Source organism: Alligator mississippiensis, chromosome 9, assembly GCF_030867095.1.
Source record: "Alligator mississippiensis isolate rAllMis1 chromosome 9, rAllMis1, whole genome shotgun sequence".
NCBI lineage: Eukaryota > Metazoa > Chordata > Crocodylia > Alligatoridae > Alligator > Alligator mississippiensis.
The window spans coordinates 44,923,837-44,945,815 of NC_081832.1; the positions used below are offsets into that span (position 1 = coordinate 44,923,837).

The following is a 21,979-nucleotide window of genomic DNA, read 5'->3' on the forward strand; positions in this document are numbered from 1 at the left end:
AACTGAAACATAGTGGAATATGTTTCAGTTCTGGAGAAAATCCTCACCAGGAAATGGTATTCAAAATTTAACATTTCTTTTCAGAAAATACATTTAAAAATTAGTAATGAATTTTTTCAGAAGCAAAAATTGATTTGAAATTTTATTTTTTATTTTATATTTACATTTATATGTATATATTTGCTAGTAAAACACAAAATATTATTTTTTTATTTTTGTTTTATGAGTTAATATATGATAATTCTTGGTATATCAGTAGCTGTTGATCCATCGTTGTTCATCCTGTATTATAATATGATACATTAAAATTGTTGAACAACCCTGCTTTTATTTTATGCTGAAATAACTGAGCGACTAGTATTGATTGACACACCTAATTTTTTCTAGATCAAAATGTGTGTGGTGTAATGCAACAGTTTTGGTGCTTAGACCAAAGTGTCTCCTGTTTGTGGAATAATGAGTCTTTAACAATAAAGTCTTTAACAATAAAATAAAAGTTCAATCAGTCTTTAACAATAAAATAAAAGTTGATGATTTCAGCTATTTTATATCATAAATCATTAGCAGCAGTACAACAATTAACATGTAATAAAATAGTCAAAGCAATGTAAAATCAAGATTCCAAATGAATTCCCAACCTACATTTTTCCTTTTTCTTTTAGGAATTTCTGCTTTGTGAGAAATTTCAAAAGTTATTTGTCCTGAATAAAAAAGTATTGAAATATCAAATTTCCCACAAAGCAAATTCTGTGTTTCAACCAGTGAGAGCCACTGCTTCCTCACATCTCATGGGCTTCCGGCCCAACAAAGCTGATGGGGTTTGTTTTCCATTTTATTTTCCAGAGTCAGGAGCCAGTGAGGGCCATTTCCTGTCAAAGGAGATCCTAAGACACATTAGGCAACAGCACTGCGAAGAATACGCCATGTGCAACGGGAATCACCACAACCCACAGCCCACAGATGTCTTCTCTACGGAGCCTGACCTCCTGATCAGCGATTCTGAGCTGCCTAGGCCTCTCCGTAGTGATGCTTTCTGAAACGTGTACACGTGGAAGCCAGGTTTCTGTATTCTCTTTGGGATCTTGAAGTGAACAAGAGTACAGCACTGCGGCCTTCTTCCTTTTGCTATGTGCACTGTTTCCCATCATCACACACTTTCTGAAATCAGAGTTCTCTCAGGGTTACATCTTTACCACTATTATGGGTCAACCCTAAGCCATATATAAGCTGCCCCTTCTATTCCGTATCATGCCTTGCTGTGGTGGTATGTCAAGCACAACAGGACAGACAAAATAGTAGGCAGGCTTATTCCTAAGAGAGCTCAGCTTGAGGGACAGAAAGCTTCCTGACCCTGTGATGAAACTCATCTAGGAATCAGTCTGCTTACTACTTGTCTCTCCTGCTGTGCTTGGCTTCAATTCTAGGCAGTAGAGATGAGAGGTGTGGTGGAGAAGCACTGGAAGTCAACTACCGAACTCTATGAGATGGGTGCTGATGGCCTTATGTGCCAGTTTCCTCGGTACTGTCTGGGTGAATTCTGGGTGAATTCTGTATGGGAGGGGTGGGTGAGCTAGAGGGAAGCTTGACTATGAAACCTGGCCCTCAACGGGGCTTTTGGGGGTTGGGTGGCTGCTACCAAGGATCAACTTTACAGTGGTTAATATAGATAGTCATCATATTTAAGCAAGAGAGCAAGCTATAGAGCAGTCCTGAGTAGAAATTTAGATTTAGCCTGTTCTTCTACAGAAAGCTGAGCACCCCTTTTGTCTGATTTTGGGGAGGTGGGAAAATCAAACATGACTCTTATAAGCTACTTGCATGCTTAACATCTTATTATACCCTAATACTTTACCTATTGTTATACTGCCATACATGTATGGATCTTAAGCATCAGCTTTTTGTAATAAACTAACTTAACATTCTTAGCAGTTACTGCATTTTCCTGTACTTTCAGGCCTTAGTGCTATATTAAGAAGACTGGTACATATTGTGTTTTCTCACATGCAACATACCCCTGAATATAATAAATACCTTGTTTTTAAGAAGGAAAATGAAGAATAGCATTTTTTTCCAGTTATGGCTGCATGGAGCAGGGACAGGGCCTTATCTTTAGGTGACTCATCCTCCCTTTCCTGCTTAACTGAAGCTCAAACCCTAGCTGCTGCTGAAGACTGATCTCCATGGATGGATTCTGATTCTGAGCCAAAGAGTCTCCAAGGCTGTGAAACAGGAAGAGAGAGACCAGAAGTAGCTAGCAGACAGCAAAATTGCCCTGGAAAAGCTTAGCTTGATCAGTGGAACACCAAGACCATTAAAAAGGATAAATTATTAATACCTCTGGAGGGAAGAACAATGAACCATAAAGTCAATTCCTCAGCTTCCTGAATAGTAATGCCATAGCTGGTGCACTATGGAACAAGAATCAAAGCAGGATGGTTCTATCCCAGTTAGAAAATCAGCTTCCCTGCTTAAAACATGCACCCCAATTGTGGGGAAGCTCTTTTTTGGGGGAAAGCTGTTTGTTGTTTGTGAGAAAGTGGTATTTTGTATGTGATTTGATACTAGAATGGCGTCTCTTGTGATGACAGGAGATTGCCTTGCACTTGCTTCTCTTGGCAGTGTGGTATTTAAGGTGTGTTCTAGTATCTCTGTGTTTCTTGTTGGCCTGGGTTCCTTCTGTGTCACCTGCTGATCCAGTCAGAATTGCATGCTACATTGATAAGACAAAATGAGGGTAAAGAAATGCACAATGTATAGGTGTTTTTAGTGAAATGTATATTCATCCCATACTACAACATAAGAGCGAGGATTTACCTGTTCGTTGCATGTAGCTTACTTCCAAGTGTATGACTATTCTTGTGTCAGGGTATTTAAGCTGCAGTTTTGGACCCTCCCCAAGTGGGGAGAGGCAGGCAGAAAAGACATTGCACAAACAGCTGCACTGGGGTATGTGGAGCCCCAGCCCAGCTCGATGCCAGCAGCAGGTGCACACGTGCAATGAGCTGTGCTGGGGCTCAATGGATCCTGGAGCAGCCATTTGCAGCTTCCCAGCTGCCTGCCACAGCCAGCCTCAGACCCCAGTGCAGCTACCTGCAAACTCCCCACCTCCTGTTGCAAGCATCCCCTCCCTGGTTCTCCTCTTCCATTGCCAGGTGGGGTCCTAGGGCAAGCCAGGCTGGGCCTGTGAGGCCAGGGGCCTCTATTCCCTGCCCCTGGATCTAGGCACAGCAGCCTCTGTCACTGTCAAGCCTCTCACACAGGGGGGAAGGGGGATGGGAGCCCCCCCCTCCACTGCCTCATGGGCCCACCCCAGCTCCCCCTGAACCCACAGCAGGGGTAGTTGGATGGTGATCTGTGCAGCATGGAGCCTCTGTTCCCTCCCCTCCCTTCAGCCACTGCTGCCAGCTGACTGGGAGGGGCATGGCTGGGGAAAGGGATGGTTGGGCAGCCTCCTGGGAGGCTGCTGGAGTGCCCTCCTCTGCTGGCCTGGGCCAGTGCAGACAGGCTTAGAGCCCCCCTGACAAGCTGACTTTAACTCACGGTGCTTTGTGTAAAGTGACATGAGTTAGAGTGCGCCCCCCAACAAGCTGCCTAAACTTCTGTGCGCAGATTTAGTTTCTGATTTTGCAGACCTGCAGGACCATGCCTTGTTACAGTAATTTTGGGTGGCTCCTGGAGCTCTTAATCCCTGGGTTGTTCAAACATTTATGCCTTAAAGTGTGTTTAAACACTCTTTATGCAGCTCAAAGTTACACCACTCCAGGAAAGAATTATCTCTGTGTTAACCAGTTCCTGTTCCATTAAAGTGTGGCCATTCCCTGCAGATGTGCCACCCAAGTTGAAGTCTTTCATTATCCCAGGATCTCTCACCACCACTATCCTACCTCCCATGTCCCCTACCTTTAGAGCAGGGATAGAAGCCAGTCCTGGCTCACCAGCCTTCTAGTGGCAACTCACAGCTACATCTCCTAGTCCTACCCCTGCTCACCAGTGGCAAGTCACAGCTCTGCAGGTGAGGGGCAGTCAGAGGTCTAGACTAAGGGTGTAACTGCTCCAAACACCAGGTTAGTACTAACACTGATCAGCATTTGTTCAGCTCACAGCGTAAAGTGTAACAAGGCCTTTGACTCACTTCTGACACCACATGCAGTGAGCAGGCATCAAGAGAGAACCAGGACAGGACCTCATTCCTCCCTACTTGCTATTAGGGGTGCGTGAAGCAGGCCCTATTCAATTTGGATTAGGATTTGGCCTGAATCAAGGACAGTGATTTGATTTATTGATTTGGATTACTGTCCCTGATTCAATTTAGCTGAATCTGAATCTGACGATTCGATGCTGATTCCGAGAATCAGCGATTCGGGCAAAGACACAGCTTTAAACATTTTTTCTACATACCTCGAGGTACCAGCATGGCTTGTGAACGCTGCGATGCTGGGGTGGATGGAGTGTCCCACATTAGCGTGGGGGGGCCCACGTGCTCAGCAACAAACCTGGAAGTGGACCAAAAGTACTTTCGGTCCATTTCTGGGTCCGCTGGGGAGCATGCGGGGGGCCCCCCACATCCTCCGACCAGCTCAGTGATCAGCCGCGGGGGTCTCCAGGTGCCCCCCCCAGACCCAGGAAACACCAGTCACTGAGCCGGAGGGGTGTGGGGGGGCCCCCGGCGTATTCTCTGGTGGACCCAGAAGTGAACCAGAAGCACTTGTGGTCCACTTCTGGGTCTGCTGCCAAACATGCTGGGGAGCTCCTCGCACTCCTGTGGGACGCCCCATGTGCCCCAGCATCGCAGCACTCACGAGCCACCTGATACTTTGAGGTAGGTAGAAAAAACATTTAAAGCTGCATCTATGTCCAAAACACCAAATTTTTCTGAATTGATTAGGAAGGTTCCAATTCAATTCAGAGAGATTAAAGGATCCTCTGATTCAATTCAGATTCAGAGATTCGGCCACCAAATCAGGCCAAATCTCCGCCAAATTGAATCAGGGACCGAAGCTTCGCACAGCCCTACTTGCCATTCCCTCATATCAAACACTTCTTGGAAGTCCCGTTGTCTACATACCCTTCTACTGCAGTGTTCTTTATTGGGAAGGCTTTATCATAACCCCTGCACTCCTGGCATAAAGCGGGTGTATCTGTGGCCATCCCTACTGGCTGCATCTGCTCCCTGTTTTTACCTTGGGAGAGGCAGCTCCAAGTTAGTGAAGGATTCTTCTGCAAAGCTCTGGGGCATTTAGGCAAATCAGTATTTCTGCATCTCACCTGGAAGTGCCACTGTAAAACCCACCCCACCCGCTCACTCCCACTCCATGCATCCCAGCTCCCATCACTGAGGCATTACATCAGAGCTACCTTAGAATGGCTCTGAGCATGTGCCCCACACTGCTCTTGGCACACAGTTGGGCTGTAGCAGAAAGCCTCCTTTTCTTCTTGCCTGCATTTGCTCTCCCCTCTTTGGATATGTTTCTCTTTTTCTACCTTTTCTTCCTTCCTCTCTCTTTCACTTTAAGATAAGGAATTGTGTTTTAAAATTTGTATGTCTGCATTTTGTATCTCCCCTTGTAGTTTGGTATTTTTATATATTTGTGTGCCATGGCATTTGTAGCTTATATTTTATACTCCTCACCTTTCAACTTTCAATTGAATGTATTTAGTTTCATAAGTAAGTTATACATTGTAACAATGTTAACAAGGGCAGGATCAAACTGCCCTTCCCTGTATCAGGCTGGCCCCTGAAAGAGCTTGAATGTGTAACACTGTAGCAGCAGGCAGCAATTAACACCTGGAAAGCTGCAGATCAGCCAAGGGAAGAACTCAATAGAAGACAATGTAACAACCGGGAAATCTCTAAAAGTCACTGATCAAGGGCTAGAAGGGACCAACTTTTGGGCTGAATATCTCCAGATCGACCACTCCCAGAGCCCTATTCAAAATTCATCAACAGACTCCCAAACCTGCACATTCACGCGGACGACCCCTGGGGCTGACAGATGCCGTCCAGTAGCCACCGAGGGGGGGAAGTCCCACAAGGGTCAATGACCCCTGGATTGGGCAAACCTGAAAACTGGGGAGTCACCAAAGTCTGCAAAGGACAGATAAAAGGCAGTGAAAAGTGACCCTCAGTGGCAACCTCTCGATCTCCAACTCGACCAGACCTGTCCAGCCAGAAGGACCAGCCGGCGACCCCCTTCTGGAAGATAACACCATGCTGAAAGAAGCCTCAACGACAGACTCCAGCTCTTATAGGATAGGTAAACCTGACTCTGTAGCCTGCTACTGTGTGTGTGTATGTGTGTGCATGTGTGTGTGTGTGGGGACCGGCCCCAAGGTTTATGATTACAGTTTTTCAATCCGCCTAATAAACTAGAATTTTAAGGATCCCGAGTTGGACATTTGTAGCCAACAGGGCATGTTTATTGGCCTGCACTCAGGGCTGTTCAGAGGCAACTGCCCTGCCACACTTCTTGGATTTCACATATGTGTAGTGTGAGTGAGCGGGCAGAGCGTGCTGTGTGGCAGTGCTCCCAGGCACAGCACAGAGGTAGGGTAGATGTGCCTGTAGACACAGAGGAAAGGGGATAAGAGCAAGGCAGTCTTAGAGCTAGTTCAGCTGGGTGGTTAAAAAGCAGTTGTGGTTTTGCCATTAAACTGCTTTCCTATGCTCAGGAACAAGTTTAGCCCTGCAAGTTAAGGGTGAATGTCTGAACTGGGTGTAATAGCTGCACTAGTGTCTGCTCAAGGTTGAGACAGCCTGATCCTATGACACTGAGCCTAAGCAATGCAGAGCACTCTTAGTGCCCTGGCTTCTCTCTGTCACTAGGAAATGGAGTTGCAGCTTGGTATTCCCAGACTGTTTTTCCTGCCCATTCATCCTTTTCCCCAGCTTATCCTGCAGTGTCCATCTCTGTCAGCAATGAGCAGTGTGCCTGACTTCCCCTCTGCCAATGACTAGATGACTGGGAATGTTAGAAAGTCTCATCTTATAAATAAAGTGAATCAGATTTTTTAGATGTTTTCTTTCTCTTCTTCACTACCCCCACCTGATCCCTGATTCATTTCTCTGCACACTAAGAGCTTGCTTAGGAGGATCTCCCTTATAAAAACAATAAAATGGAAGGTGATCACCTGAAATAAATGGAGTTGCTGACTCTCAGCTGTCTGTGGTGCTTCCTGTGTTTGTTTTCCTGGGCCAGATCCAGGCATCCTTAATCAGGTTTGATTTATTCAGTGCACAAGCCAGGGAGGCTGCACTTCCTTTGCAGCACAGGATGGAAATACCTGGCTAGACGCTATGACTGGTGTCTGTATTGCTGCTGTCCAAGCTGTATGCACTCTGTACCTGAGCAAGACTGCTCATGGACGGTCAATGCAACATCCTGCAGCCACCCTGGTTGTGACAGTGATGCAACCCATGTGCAAAAGGACTTTCCATTGACTGGAGCAGGGCACAGAGCCAGGACATAGTGGGATAAGTGGAAGGGGCCCAGCCACAAAGCAAAATAAGCAATGCAGGTGTTCAGGGTTTCTAGTAATAAAACAGTGCCTGCTCCTGAACCAGAAGCAGTGTTGATACACATGAACATGCCTATTCATCCACCAACAGCACCACTTCTTCTAATTCAGGAGGTAGTGTATGCAGAGCAGGCCCTGAGCACGGCACTTGCACTGAGCACTGGGTTACTAACTTTGCAGAGAAGGGAGCATCCTGCTGCAGCAGGTGTACTGTCATAGGCAGAGATACCTGAGAAGGGTGCCAGGCTGCTGCGGGTGAGTGTTGCCCCTCACACAGGATGCAAAAATCAAATGATGCAACTCCACCTGGGCACTGAGAAATAAATCTATCTCTGAGGACTGTGGCTGCAGGGTGTGCTCCAGCAGGCCTGGAATAGTGTTCGAGCCTGTCCCCATCTCTGGGGCTTTGGGTATGGATGGCTGAGAGTGGTATATTCTGGCTCCTTCTATTGCTACCTGACTCCAGGGGAAACAAACCTCTCTGGAAATGTAGATTCACCTTTTGGGACAATAGCCTTCACTTTGATATAAAAAACAGCTGGGAGGTCACGTTTACATATTCCTGGATCCCACAGTATTTCCCTCCAGGGTCTCGCCACTGCTTGGAGACATTCCAATAGTAGAAATTGGCTCTTCATGCTGCAACCAAGTTGTGAAAAATCCTTTGTCTGGCCAAGAATTAAGTAGGTCTGTAATTATTTGATGTTTACCTAGAACCATCCCCAGCCACCATTTGCTGGACCATGCTACACAGCCACTGCACACATACCCCCAACTCCTCCTTCCTGGTAATGCACCTGGTGTCCCTGCCCCAGCACTGCCACTACAACTCTTGTCCAATAACTCCAAAACCACAGGCTCAAGAGAGAGTTTACAGCCTTTGGCCCCTCTTGGTTACCAGGGAGGTTGCAAAGAAGGGAGTGAAGTGGCATGGATCTCTGGTTCCCAGAGCCACCTTTTGGGAGGCTTTTCTAGACAGAAGGGTTTGTGTGCCATAGAGCACTGGAGTTGCCTTGCTACTGCTGCCAGTAGAGCAGGTTCTGCCTCCCGAAACATTTTTTATGCAAGTCTCCCCTACTTTTTTTGTTGTGCCAAGGAGTGAGTGGTGTGTCAACCCGATCCCATCGACTGGAATGAGGATTAATCAGCACTAAAAGCTACTGACCCATCATTGGCTTCCTGTGCTGCTGCTTTGGACATAGGTCTTTGTGCCTGATCCTGCCCCACACTATATTACTCCCTTCCCCCCTCCCCCTCCAGGTATTCAGTGTGTCTGACTAGGACAGTTCATTCAATCCCACTGAAGACCCCACAAGCCCTGCATCCCCAAGTCCTTCAGCTACACTCAGCACTTCTCTCAGAGAGGCCACATCCCCATTTCCAGCACAGAGTGAATGTCTCTGTATTGAGAGCCGGCCCTGACTTTCCTGAAGAGCTGTCACTCCTTTCCTGTTTTTCTGCTCTCAGATCAGTTTGCTCATGGCTAGTCATTTCTGTGTCTGCCTGAGAAGCACAGTCCTTCAACCTGAATGTTTATAACTGGTTTCTAGGTGGACGTAGTTGTGGGAAAGCCATAAACTGTACTGTCAATTCAACCCCATACCAAGGGAGACAATGTTCCTGCTCAGGCATGGGAAGGGCTGGGTTGGTTAGGTGGCAGACTTCCTGCTATCTTATTACCACTGGAGTGAATGGGTTTGCAGCTGCAGACCAAAGTCCACTCTCAGTACTGAATGCAGCCAGTGTAGACGGGGCAATGCCAGCTTTCCTAGGCTGCTGTGCTTCCGCCGCTACTTGTGCGGGTCCCATGCCAGGGCAGGAAAGGGAGTCTTATGTCCTTGGCCCACAGAGTCCTTAGTCGTTCTGCTGAAACACCAACAAAGAGAAAGGGCCAAGCAGTAGGAAGCATTTTAATACCTTCCAAAAGTGAGCCGACCCAATCCCCTCCCCCGCAACCTCATGATAGGCAGAGCACCAAGCTAGTGAAAATGGTGGTTTAGCATCTGAACGAAGGGGAGAGATAGGAGCAGGGAAACTTAGAGACCTCTGGAGGCTGCTCTGCCCCTGAAAGACACGTGTGAGAAAACAACGAGCACACAGTGTACATGAAAAAATCCTTAATGTGGAAAGTAATTTCAGGCTGGACAATGCACCTTTCAGCTTCTGCCAAGGAGCTGTTCCAAGGCCTGCTAGTCCTGTTTTTCAGCCAGCACGGGTCAGAGGCTGCATCCCTGATGATCAGCCACTCCCAGACAGAGCAGCACACAGCTCCAAGGTAAACAGCGGACAGAAGGAGGAACTGACTGAAACCCCGAGGCAGCCTGGAGTTGGCCACAGAGCCTGGGCTGGGAACTCAGCTGTTACCTAGGACACCAACCATTAGTGCCACCAACTGTTTAAAAGCCACTACTTGTGCACAGTCTTGTGGGGTGGGGGCTATGAGGGCTGCATATTTACTGCATCAAGAGTGTGATGACGGCAGCACCAAGCAATGCCATTGCCCCGTTAGATCAGCAGATGGAAATGAGCACTAAGCAGCAGCTAGATGGACTGCACACATGGGCACAGGATCAAGTACCTTCAGACGCCTGCCCAGCTCCTCCTCCCCCAGCAAGCTCAGGTGTGTGAGAGGTGGGTTTGGGTCTTGGCCTAGTTCCCTTTGCAGAGCACATCTGAAAGAGCCCCTGGGTGTTCCCAACACAGGTGTTAGCAGCCACACAAATTATTTATTTTTTAGGTGCTGTTAATCTTCTGAGTATGTCCCATTTTAGGACTTTACTGAGTGAGTCTGCCTAAGAGAGGAACATTGACGACCAGAAGATGCTTAAGTCACAGTGTTCAAATACTGGGGGGGTTCCTGGCAGAGCCCAAATTCTGAACACTGTTCTTTTTCAACATCCCCGTCATGCCCCTGGACAGGCCCACTGCCAGCCATTCACAGGTACGTGATTTCTATGACGCTGGGCTCTGCATTCCCACAGGGAAGGTGATGCTTACAGGAACACTGAAAGCTCAGCCCAGCACCATCAGTTCTACCCAAGTCTCTCCAGCAGTCCTGAGTAGAGGGCACATTGCTCTTCCTCTGGGAACCCAGCTTCTTCCAGTTGGTTAAGTGGACACCACTCTCCAGGTGTTGTGGCATGGGCTCATGGTGCAGTGTGATCTGTGTGGTCCGGAGCTGGGGGCCATAGTGCACCACCAGAATAATAAAGATGGCCACAAGGACAAAAATGGCCACAATGATTGAAATCATGGGCAGGGAGTCAGAATTCTTTGACGTACCCCTGATGACAGAGACAGGGGTGAATGCCACGAAGTCCTGGGGTTCATGCTGTCTCAGCTGGGTGCTTGGACTGGAGATGTTCATTGTTAATCAACAGGGAGGGAGAATGCTCACCTGTGGGAAGTAAAGCATATTGGACACTTGTATCAGGCAGAAAATGAATATTCATACCCAGTGTCTAGCAGCCAGGTACAGACCCTCAACTGGCTGCAGTAGGGAGTTAGAAGGATCAGAGACTTGAAGTGAATTAGAAGTGGGCCCCATGTGCAGTCACTATTTAATCCAAGGCTAAATTAATAGTACAGAGTTAAATGCAACATAGTTGTGAACACTGGAGGAGTTCAGGAAAGAAGTCAAGGGGGAAAAGGGAAAGTGAGGGCTTTAAGTACGTGATCAGTCCCAGTGAGGTTCAGGGGAAGCGAAGGGAACTGCTCATGTGCTGGCAGTTAAGCCTGTACTTAGGCACCCTGCTGAACTGGGACCATGCTGAGGACATGTGAGCTAATCTAAAGAATGAGGTGTCTGATAAACTTGCTCAGAGCAAGCACACTGCCAGAAAATCAACAGATCCACAGTGAACACAGCCTGCATCGGCGTTTGCCTTCACTGTGTGCTGGGGAAGGAATTCTAGAGCTCTTCTGAGCTGCGTGGGTTTTCTCTCCCCCAGCATCCCAATTTCTCTGGCACCTGTCCTCAGCCAGAGCTCTATGTTCTTGTCAGGTGTTGTAGGTTACAGGTGATCTAATCATTTACTCAGCACCTGTAGAACGAACTCCAAAATTCTTGACTCTCTGTCATCAAACCCACCCCCTCATAAACAAATTCCCCACCCCTATGGACCGGTGGCTGCCCCAATCTTTTCACACTACAACAAGGAGGGAGGAAAGGTGAAGAGGAAAGGCAGAATATCCTCCCACTCCAACGAGTGACATATAATACCTGTTAGCTTCCCAGTCTCCATAGGGTCCAGATTATCTCCGGTATAGAAACTCTGAGCCTCAGGGTAGTTGGAACCCAGTGGTAATATCTCCCAGCAGGTCACATGAGGACTGAGAATGCTTTATTGCAATTGGACTCACCCAAGAAACTGCCACATCACTTAGCAAACACTCTCAGCCAGAGGGATTTCCTTTAGGCAGAAAAAGAGGAAATACCAAGTCATCAGCCACATTTACATCAGAGATGAGTACTGCCCTATTACACACACCAAACAACTGCTGCAGCTACCTTCATATCACCAGCTTTTACCATAAGGACACTACTAGATCCATTATCTACAGCCAAGCTCTACATTACAACCCAATCTGCTGTAATTCCACTGACCAGGATGTACATCTTAAGGATCTGGAGCAGGGATTCCTATAATTACAATACAATCCCAAAACTGTAACCGTTCAGGTCAGCAAAGCCAGACCACTGTAACGTCAACCCTGGATCAAGGACAACAGAATCCCTCTGGTTGTCACTTATAGCCCCCAGCTTGAACACCTTAGACCAAGGGTGGGCAACTATTTGGGTTTGGAGGCCATGTAGGGAGATTTGGGGAGTTGTTCATAAATTCATAAATTGTTAGGGGCTGGAAGGGACCTTGTAGATCATCAGGTCCAGTCTTCCTTTACCAGGCAGGAAAAGACAACTGGGGTCAAGTGACCTCAGCAAGGGGACTATCCAGTCTTCTTTTGAAGATTTCCAGGGTAGGCAACTGCATCACCACTGGAAGGAGTTTATTCCACAGTCTGGACACCTTGACTGTGAAGGAGTTTTTCCTGGAATTGAGCTTGAAGTGGCCTTCCAGGAGTTTGTATCCATTGCTCCTGGTCTTCCCAAGGGGTGCCCTGGTGAACAGCTGTTCACCAAGGTCTTGATGTACTCTCCTGATGGAGCAGTAAGCTACAAGCCAGGTCAGCACCCTGCCACCCTTGCCCATGCAACAGCTCACCAAACCTCCCTATGTGGGACAGGGCTGTGGGCAGGGAGCTGGCATAGGTTTGGGAGGGGGGCAGCTTCAGCAGGGGCAGCTCAGCCAGGGCCCCCGCCATCACCAGCACTGCCTTTCTACCCTGAGGAGGGGCTGTGTCTGCTGCCCAACCTTAGTGTCAGCAACCCCGATGCAGAGGCAGTGGCAGCCAGGCAGAAGTGGCAGGGAGGAGCTGCAAGGCAGCCCTAGCATGGGTTCCAGATGGCCACAGTGAGAAAGCCCCAGCAGTTGCAAGGGGGAGGTGGGCACATCTGCCACCAGGTCCCGATTTTTCCTGGCACTCGGCAGCAGCAGCTTCTGCCTAGCTGCAGCTGCTCATTGTGGCTGTGGTAGGCAAGTCTGGAGTGGGTTCTGCAGGCACCCCAATCTCCTGCATAGGGTGAAGTGGACTGAGGCCAGGGCTAGAGCTGCAGCTCAGCCTGGGGCTTGGGCCCTGCTCTCACAGGTCCTGGCTGGTCTCTAGGTAGCTGGAGCCAGTGGTGGCTGCAGCAGCAGCAGCACCCAGAAGAAGCCGTCGCCACTGGGGATGCTGAGAAATTGTGTCCAGCTGTGGAGCCACCCCAGCCAGGCTGTGTTCCCGGGAGTGGCAGGATGCGCCATGGGCCAGATGGCACCTGGGCCAGGTGGGACCGAGGAACCTGCTGCAGGTCAGACAAAATCCTTAACCTGTAGGCTGGATCCAGCCTACAGGTTGTATTTTGCCCAACCCTGACTTAGACACATCATTAATGATCTCCAACCCCTCCTGGAAAAGGACGACTGCCTCAAGGTACCTACTGGGAATAAACCTGTCCTGGCCTATAGGCAGCATCTTCCCTTCTCCTCCCAGCCCCCCCAGCCTCAAAAACATCTCTCAAGTAACAGACTAACTCCCATTCTCACTGAGGCAGCAGACCTTGCAATTGATCCAAATGCCTGCCATGCCCCCACATTAATACAGATTGTATTATCACTGAACCAAATAGCAAAGAGTACAGCAGCCAACGTTCATTCACCTGGAACTCTACCAATGTCATCACCTGCTTACAGTGCCCCTCTGCTGTCTACTTGAGATAAACAAGGTGATCTCTACATGTAAAAATGAATGAAGACTGATCTGACATGAACTTTAGAAAGGCACAAAAGCCTGTGGCAGAAGACCTCAGCCTCTCGGGGCACTTCATCACTGACCTCAGGATTGCTGTTCTTGGGCAGAAAAAAAAGAATAATTAAAAACCAGTTAGAATGGAACAATAAATCATCCACAAACTGGACTGTTAACTATGGTTTGAACAGGGACTATGGCTTCTAATCTCATTAGCTGTCATGACCCCTTTGTTCCCAGGGGTTCTTTACTTATATGCCTCTCACAGCACTTGCCATCCCTCCTGCTTCCCTACCTACTGAATTCTAATCACTCTCTAATTTATCCTCTGCTTTATGCTGTCCTTTCACAGCATCTGTGAAAGTGAACTTGGGTTCATGAAAGCTTGTGCTCTCTCTCTTATTTACTTAGTTAATAAAGTCACATATCTACCATGCCTCCTCTCACACACATAATATCTAGGAAAAATGCCACATCAGTTCTCTCTCTCACCCATACACGCACATAGAGCTCAGTCACCCAATTTCTGTTCTTCTCTAGAAAAAAATCATTCTTCTACCACATTCTGCTTCCCACATTTTCCTTCCTTCCTTTAAATGTTATTGAGTGTTAGACTAATAAAGGCCCAGCATTTCCCACTCCCACTGCACATACTAGGATCTTTGCAGTCTGCCTAGTCAAGCTCCTGTGACTCACCTAAGACCCAATACAAAGCCCCCACAGGGTGAGCTGAACATAAGCATAAGGGATGCATACCTGACCTCTTTCTCTGACAGAATACTACCTGGGGAAGCATCTTAGATAAGTTGCTGCTGGCTGATTCTGCACCCTGGGTGGAGGCAGTGTAGGGTACAAAAGCAGTAGCCAAAGGCTTACAGCTGCTGGAACAGATGTCACCTTTTTTGCTGCTGACATGCATTGCGATTGGCCAGCAAAACACTGCTTGGTAGCAAAAAATAAGAGAGCAACTCTATCTGCAGCAGTGAATCAATGATTGCATACTGCTGCTGCTTCTCTGCTCTCCCTGTTGCTCTAGCTGGATCAGCTGTGGAGAAGGTGAAAAGTAGGTATGTGAGGGAGAGGGAGGAGCCAGATGGGAGACTAAGGTGCCCCTCTAGCTCCATGTTGGTGGCCCCTCCTTAGGTAGCAGCTGAGGCCTGTACCCTATTAGCCCATCTGTAGTTATGCTACTGTGCTGCAAGAAGCCATTTAGCACGGAGCCAAGTGCATTACTGTAGTTACTGCTGATTCCAGCTGTGCCCACAATGTGCCTGCCTCCAGAGACAATATCACCCCTTCCAGAAAGAGCCTGTACTCCAGATCCATATTTTTTTCCTGCAGTACAGTGTTAAAATGAACCTCACCCCACAATCTGTTTGCACACAGAAGAGCAGCAGCTTCCATGATCTAGCCAGGCTGTTGCTAGGTCCCAGTATAATGTTGTGACAGATTTATTCCACACAGGGCTTTGTTTTTAAATCCACATGCAAGTTCTAGAGCAGTGTTTCCCAAGTGGTGTGTCACAGCACAATGGTGTGCCATCAGAAATGAACAGGTGTGCTGCAGAATTTGGCATGGCAATGAGCTCATAAATATGGGGATGGCCAATGCCTTAACAGGTGTGCTGTGGAAAAAAATTGTTAATGTAAGTGTGCCTTGGGATGGAAAAGGTTGGGAAACACTGTTTTAGAGCAGCATTTCTCAACCTATGGGTTGTGCTTATCCCTGCTCAAAACCAGGCTGTGCTCATCCCTCCATTCCCTTCACCTGTTTCTGCAGATGCTCACACACCTGACCTCTACCATTAGCTGCTGCTCTAGAGCAGTCACTGTGCTTGGTCTTGCTCACACTGAAACTGAGGGGAGTTTTGCCTTCATTAGGGGACAGTAAGTCCCACTATGAAGGGATGCTGTGATGTCAGAAGTAACCAGGGCAGTTGCTGTGTCACATATAGGTATTTAATAGCTTGTTTTAGAATAACAAAAGCCTGGTAGCTAAATAGAGCCACAAAATCCTTAACTGTATGTATTAAAACCTCAGGTTCTTTTATTCCAAACAGTAGGATGCCTGCCCATCTAGCTAGCTCAGGCACTCAGCAGGCCTTTTTCTGTTGTATCTATGCACCTCGTAATGCCCATGAGGTACAGAAGTGCTGTCATCCCCACTCTGAGGAACTAAGGCATGGAGAATATAAAGCCCAGATCCTGAAAGGTATTTATACTCTTTACTCCCATTGACTTCAAGTGATTTGCCCAAGGTCAGGTGGGCAATCAGTGGCAGAACAGGACATTGAACCCAGGTCTCCTAGGTCACCAGCTCGGATCTGAACTACTGACATATCTCTCTCTCTTCACAGAAACCATGAGACATGATCCCAGTGACACCTGCCTCAGCCAGAGGGACTAGGCAGGGAGTGCAGGCACTTGCCACACAAAGGAGTGCTGTTCTATTGTTTTTTGAACTTGGCCTTGAGTTAGTAGTTTCACTAAACCCTGGACTGATCTTAACCAAGTGAGGGAGCACTTTACAAGAGGGATGGGGTGGATCAGCTGCAGCTTCCTCTTCATCTGGAAGCTCTTTCCTGAGCAGTCCAAGATTTGTATCCCCTCCCCACCTTCTTTAGCTGATAACAGCACAAAAGGTCTTACCTTGAGACTGGCTTTCCGAGAAGGGAGCTCAGGTGGATGCTGCCACATATACTGTAGGCATGAGGATGGAACTGGCAATGTCTGTCTCCCTCTCCAGCCTAAGATGCTTACTGAAGAGATTTGGCTGCGTTTTGGGCTGTTGTAACCAGGAATTTGCGCTCATTTCAGAATTAAGTAAAGCCTTAATCTAAATTAATCTCCAAGCATCACATCTGTGAGTAAAGGGCTATTCTGTGGACCCAGCTTCTTTCTCCACTTTCCTTCTGGCTGCATGTGTTTGCTTGTTTGTCTGGATATCTTTAAAACAGGCCATTGAAATGTAATGAGCTGGAAAGCCCTGATAGCTACACTGAGAGTCCTGTGGAGGCCACGTGTACAGAGCCACGCATTGGCTGAGGCCCTTGTCACTGCCACAGAAACCAGGCACCTGGCAGGTGACAACAGGATTGAGTGGCTGACACTGTTATTAGAGTGATGGTGCAATTGGAGGTGCCCCAGCATGGATGCTCCCAGGCATCTTAGGAAAAACAAAGCTGGAAACAAAGCGATGCTGAAGGCAGCGAGCCCAACTGATCATGAAGTAAACAAACAAGTTAGCCCCTTTCCCCCCACCTCAGAAATGCTCCTTTTGAGCCATTTAGTTTTTCATCATAACCTGCTCACAGCCCTCTCAAATAGCCCTGGAATCTAGCAGGGTGGTCCCCTCTCTTTGTACTCAGTGAGCAGTGTCCAGCATACCTCCCCAATCCTGAAGCTGTGCATGTCACAGACCCCAGTTCCAGAACTTATTTCGTTCTCAAAAGAGTAAAGTAACAGGGGCCCCTCCTGGCTACTGGAAGGGACAGAGAACAGCATTGCAGAAAGCAGGCAAGAGGGAATACAGCTTGCAGGAAAATGACCTGCAGGCTTTGAGCAGCTAATGAGGGGATGGAGAGCCCTTGCTGCTGACTGGGATAATAGGTAGCTTCTGGGCCATGGTTTCCAGTGAGCCAGGTTAGATGACTGCAAGGGGAAGAATGCAGGGCAACAGAGGCCCAGGCACAGGGCTAAGAGTTCAGGTTGGCCCTGATTCTGCTAGAGAAAGGAGCGCTGCTCAGCATCTTGGAAATAAGTGTTTTTCTGTTATAGCTGTTTGTCTCTGGAGTTCGTGCTTATATCAGGGACTTGGGTTGTAGCTACAGGGGTGGATGGAGGCCACAGAGAAGAGCTAGCAAGGCATTTTATATTGAGTGCTGTGGGCTGAGGGTCCAGCAATGTCTGTGGGGACTGAGGAGGTTCAGTGCTGGGGGAAGTGTGGGCTTAGAGCTTGGTGGGCCAAGGCTAGAGTGCCAGGCCAAGCTAGAACAAGAGTGCTTGGTGGGCTGAGGCTAAAGGGGCTGAGGCTGAGTGGGCTGATACCTAAGCAAGTGAATGGAATTAGTGTAAGACCTGTGAGACAGGGGTGTGGCTATGGGGAAGACTGGAGACCATGATTAGGGCTGTGATTGGTGCTTGCAAGGCATGGAGTATTTGGTTTGGGGGCCTGGGTAGGATTAACATACAACCAGGTTTTTCCAGACATGTCCTCTTTTTGGGTCTTCTGAACTTAGCCTTCCATGTTGATATTAATTATACATTAAGGTATGGCAAGCGAGCATAGTGTGGTGGTCTGAGGGATTAGAGTGAGCAAGACAGGGTTGGACTGGCCACTACAGCATGCCACAGCTGTCCTCCAGAGGTATACCCTATAACACATACCACTCTGACCCCTTTTGGTTGGGGAAATACATCTACTACGTGTGTTGTGTCTGGAATACAAAATGACGCAGTGCAACTTGCCTGAGTGTGAAAACAGATGAATGAAAGCTCAGATTTGTGCAAACTCCTCAGACATAAACTGTGTGATTGAAATCCCATCATTACATGGTCACCATTGCTAACTATTTTAGTATTCATTGTAGCAGCAGGAATACCCAGCTAACATTTTTATCCAAAAGTCAGCCTTACCGAATGCCAACATCTTCAGCAGTTTTCTGCTCAGCTTCTAAAGCCTTCTTGCTCCCCATTGAAAATTTCTAGTCTGTGCTTAGATGTTATTACTATCAAAATCTACTGCACAATGAAAATGTAGGGACACAAACAATTATTGGAAGCTTGAGTGGATCAAAACTGAGGTCCATGTCCATCACACCACTTCAGTAGGCTGGAAGACATCAAATACACTCAAAATGTAAACAGTTGAGCAAACAAACTACTTCCAAGTTTGGTCCAGCTTCCAGTTGGTGCATTTCCCACAACCTGGGGTTACCTGCTCAGCGCACTTATTAATTTTTTTTTCTCTTGGTTTCTAAACATGATGTAAATTCTGTATGCATTTATCACATGAACTTCAATAGCAAATAGGATTTGAGGCAAGTTAAATCAATGTTCTGCCATAAGTGTTGCAGTAGTTGTGCTTCTAAGTTTCAAATCTTATTTGCTTAGCTGTGTATGGGGGTTTGGCATTTACCATTTAGCTCACTGAATACTTCAGCATGACCAGCTTTAAAATGTAGCTAGGTACTACATCTCTCATTGAACTGGGCTCTTCCATGGGCATTGTTCTTGCAGTGATTTTCGACTCAATGGCTTCTTCAGTGCAAAAGGCAGCTGAATAACCCTGGCACCAGGAGCGTCTGCATTATTTTGGTAGAAGTCAAACTCATCAGGGGGGGCCAGCAAGAAATAGGGGATACAGTGTTTACCAGGTTGCCTGTTGGGGGAACTAGAAATAATAGCCACAAACTGGAAGAGAGAAAATTTAGATTGGACATCAGAAAAAAATTATTTATAGTGTGGGTTGCCAAAACATGAAATACGCTTCCAAGGGAGGTGGTGCTGTCCTCTTCCTTGGAGGTATTTAAAAGGAGATTGGATAGACACCTGGCTGGGGTCATCTGACCCCAGCACTCATTCGTGCCCAGGGCAGGGGGTCAGACTCAATAATCTAATAGGTCTCTTCCGATCCTAACATCTATGAAACTATAAAATAGGTTGTCTTCCAGACAATCCATCACCACTAGCTCTATACCTTTCACCTTCCTGCCCTTGTGTCCCACCTAGATACTAAATGGTGGGATGCCCTTGCAGAAGACAAGGGTCTCCAGTGGACCAGCCTGTATTCCACCTTAATTCCAGGAGCTACCAGGAATCCAGGTTGGTGGCTCCTGCCTGGAGCTATTCATGTGGGTGTGTACCTCACTTGCTTTAAAGATTCCCCAACATCTGTCCCTTTTGTAGTCAGAGGGAGACACTAGCATGTGCCTACCTCCTAAAGTTCTGGCTGAAGTTTCCCCCCCACTTCTTATTTTATGCACACCCAATATTTAACCCCAGCAAATCCCAGGACCTTCTGGGCTACCTCTTGGTGACAGCTAAACTGTCTACCTACCCGACCATCTACTAATTACCAGAATGTAATTGTTATGCAGTTAGTTGCCTCCCTTCCCCTACTGAGGGGGGTCTGTAGCTTCCAGGTGGGCCTAGACCTACTGCACCTACACAACAAATAGACCTGCCTCCAAGAATGGTCAGAGCTGTAGATTCTTCAGAGAAACATGCAACAATCGCAGACGTAGGCAGACATGGGATAATCTGCCCCCCACCAGGAAGGTCTTAATTTCCCTTGGCTGAAGACAGCAGGTATTAGCCAAACAAGTGGCACCAGAGTTATTGCACTGACCATATTATTCCTGGTTGGATTTAATCCTTTGTGTTTAGATTTCCCTGAAGCTGCTGCAGGGTTTCCAGAAAGCAGACCAGCAGCGTTATTGCAGCATTCATACTGACTTTACCTAATGCTGGGCAGTGATCTTGCTGCTAATATCTCATGCTTCCATCTTCCATGTATTTTACAGATATCAATTAGATATTAACAGCCCTGTTAGCAAGGAATCTACTGAGACAGACATACCCCAAAAGAGCCCTGACTCAGCAAAGAGCTCAACTTTAAGCCTGTGCTTATGGGCTTTTGCAGTCGATGAGACTTAAATGTGCTTTGACAAATAGGCGGATAGCTCCTTCCCTTCCATGCAGAGGGGTCCTTAACCCTATCCACACATGGGGTGCATACAGAAGTGACAATTTTTGCCCGATCTGGACACAGAAAATGGTCTATAGCCATGAACAAACACAAGTGCATGGCTGCAGACCACTTAAAATGAATGGCTGATTGGGCCATTGCATGAGGGTTCAGATGAAGATGTGTCAAAACATAGTGTCTTCTATAACTTGTGTCTGCACTGCCTCCCAGCCTTTGGGCTGTTTTCAGAATGGAAGGGAGGAAAGAGTCATAGATGTAGGGTCGGAAGGGACCTGAGTAGATCATCAAGTCCGACCCCCTGCCCTGGGCAGGAGTGGATACTGGGCTCATATGACCCCAGCTAGGTAATTATCAAGCCTCCTCTTAAAGACCCCCAAGGTAGGAGGGTCCAGCCCCTCCAGAAGTTCCCTAACTTGGTTCTCCCTGACCCTTGGCCTGGTGGAGTCTCTCCTGAGTCCATCCTGAATCCTGGTGGAGAAGATGTCCCAATCCCTGCACAAAAAGATGGAGGCAAAGAATTTGTTAAAAAGGTCAGCTTTTTCCTCTGGTGCAACCACCAGCTTGCCAACCGTATCCTGCAGGGGCCCCACGTTACCTGGTGCCTTCTTCATACTCCCTATGTATTTAAAGAAGGACTTTTTGTTGTCCTTGATCCTTGATGCAAGCCCTAGTTCTGTATCTGCCTTAGCTTTCCTAACAGCCCCACTACAAACCCAAGCAATGGAGGTATACTCCTCTTTGGTGATAGCCCCTCCCTTCCACTGGGTGTATGCCTCCTTTTTGGCTTCCAGGCATTCTCGTTGGGACTGTCACCCCCTGGGCTTGAAGGATCGTCTCCTTGAGGAACGACCACTCATCTTGGTGAAAGAGAGTGGAGGAAGTTTAGTTTGGGTTTTTTTCAGCCCCTACTAAAGGTAGGATGGCTGTATTGGAGCCCCCTGAGGTGTGCGTGTGTGGGTGGAGGGGCTCCAGTTCACCCATCCCACCCTCCAGCACTGGCTGGGGAGCCCCTAGAATGAGCTCCCTCTGCTCCTTGTCTTTCCTCCCATTCTGAAAACAGCAGGACTAGCAGGGAGGAGGAACCATTGCTAAGGAAACTGGCTGCAGGCTCACAGCCAGAAGCTTGATTCCTCTCTTCCCCTGGAACCAACAGTGAACTTCTGTTTGGTCTGGGGAATCGTTGTAATTCAGAACACTTCCTGCAAAGTGTTCTGAGTTACAGTGGGGAGCTGCACTTCTGTCTGCGCCTGTGGAGCTTTGTCAGGCAGGGTGAGGCAGAAAGGAGTTGCTGGACTGGGGTCAGGAGTAGACAAACCCATCCCTCAACCTCCAGTCCCAAACCATAAGTTCTTTACTGGGTGGCTGCCCTCCACCCCAGGCTCTGCTACATCCCGGAGGAATGCACCACTAC

General features: G+C 47.8%; 1 protein-coding gene and 1 long non-coding RNA gene across 6 annotated transcripts in view; one reads left to right on the forward strand and one right to left on the reverse strand.

Moving 5' to 3' along the window:
- The window catches only part of STING1 (stimulator of interferon response cGAMP interactor 1), a 96,846-nt gene extending 90,465 nt beyond the window's left edge, over nt 1–6,381 (forward strand). For all 4 annotated transcript variants that reach the window (XM_019487116.2, XM_059733435.1, XM_059733437.1 and 1 more), the window contains exon 7: nt 844–6,381. In XM_019487116.2, the coding sequence (XP_019342661.1) occupies nt 844–1,037 (194 nt within the window). In that variant the 3' untranslated portion in view covers nt 1,038–6,381. The remainder of the gene's footprint in view (nt 1–843) is intronic.
- A 100-nt stretch (nt 6,382–6,481) lies between these two features.
- LOC106739930 (uncharacterized) lies at nt 6,482–15,018 on the reverse strand. 2 transcript variants are annotated; one of them, XR_002090107.2, is made up of 4 exons: nt 14,617–15,018; nt 13,772–13,956; nt 11,738–11,927; nt 6,482–10,912 (listed from the first exon to the last, which is right to left on the reverse strand). It is a non-coding gene; the product is annotated as an uncharacterized LOC106739930 (long non-coding RNA). The 2 variants fall into 2 exon arrangements; XR_002090106.2 differs by having other exon boundaries at nt 13,772–13,961; nt 14,617–15,017.
- Nucleotides 15,019–21,979: the final 6,961 nt, after the last annotated feature.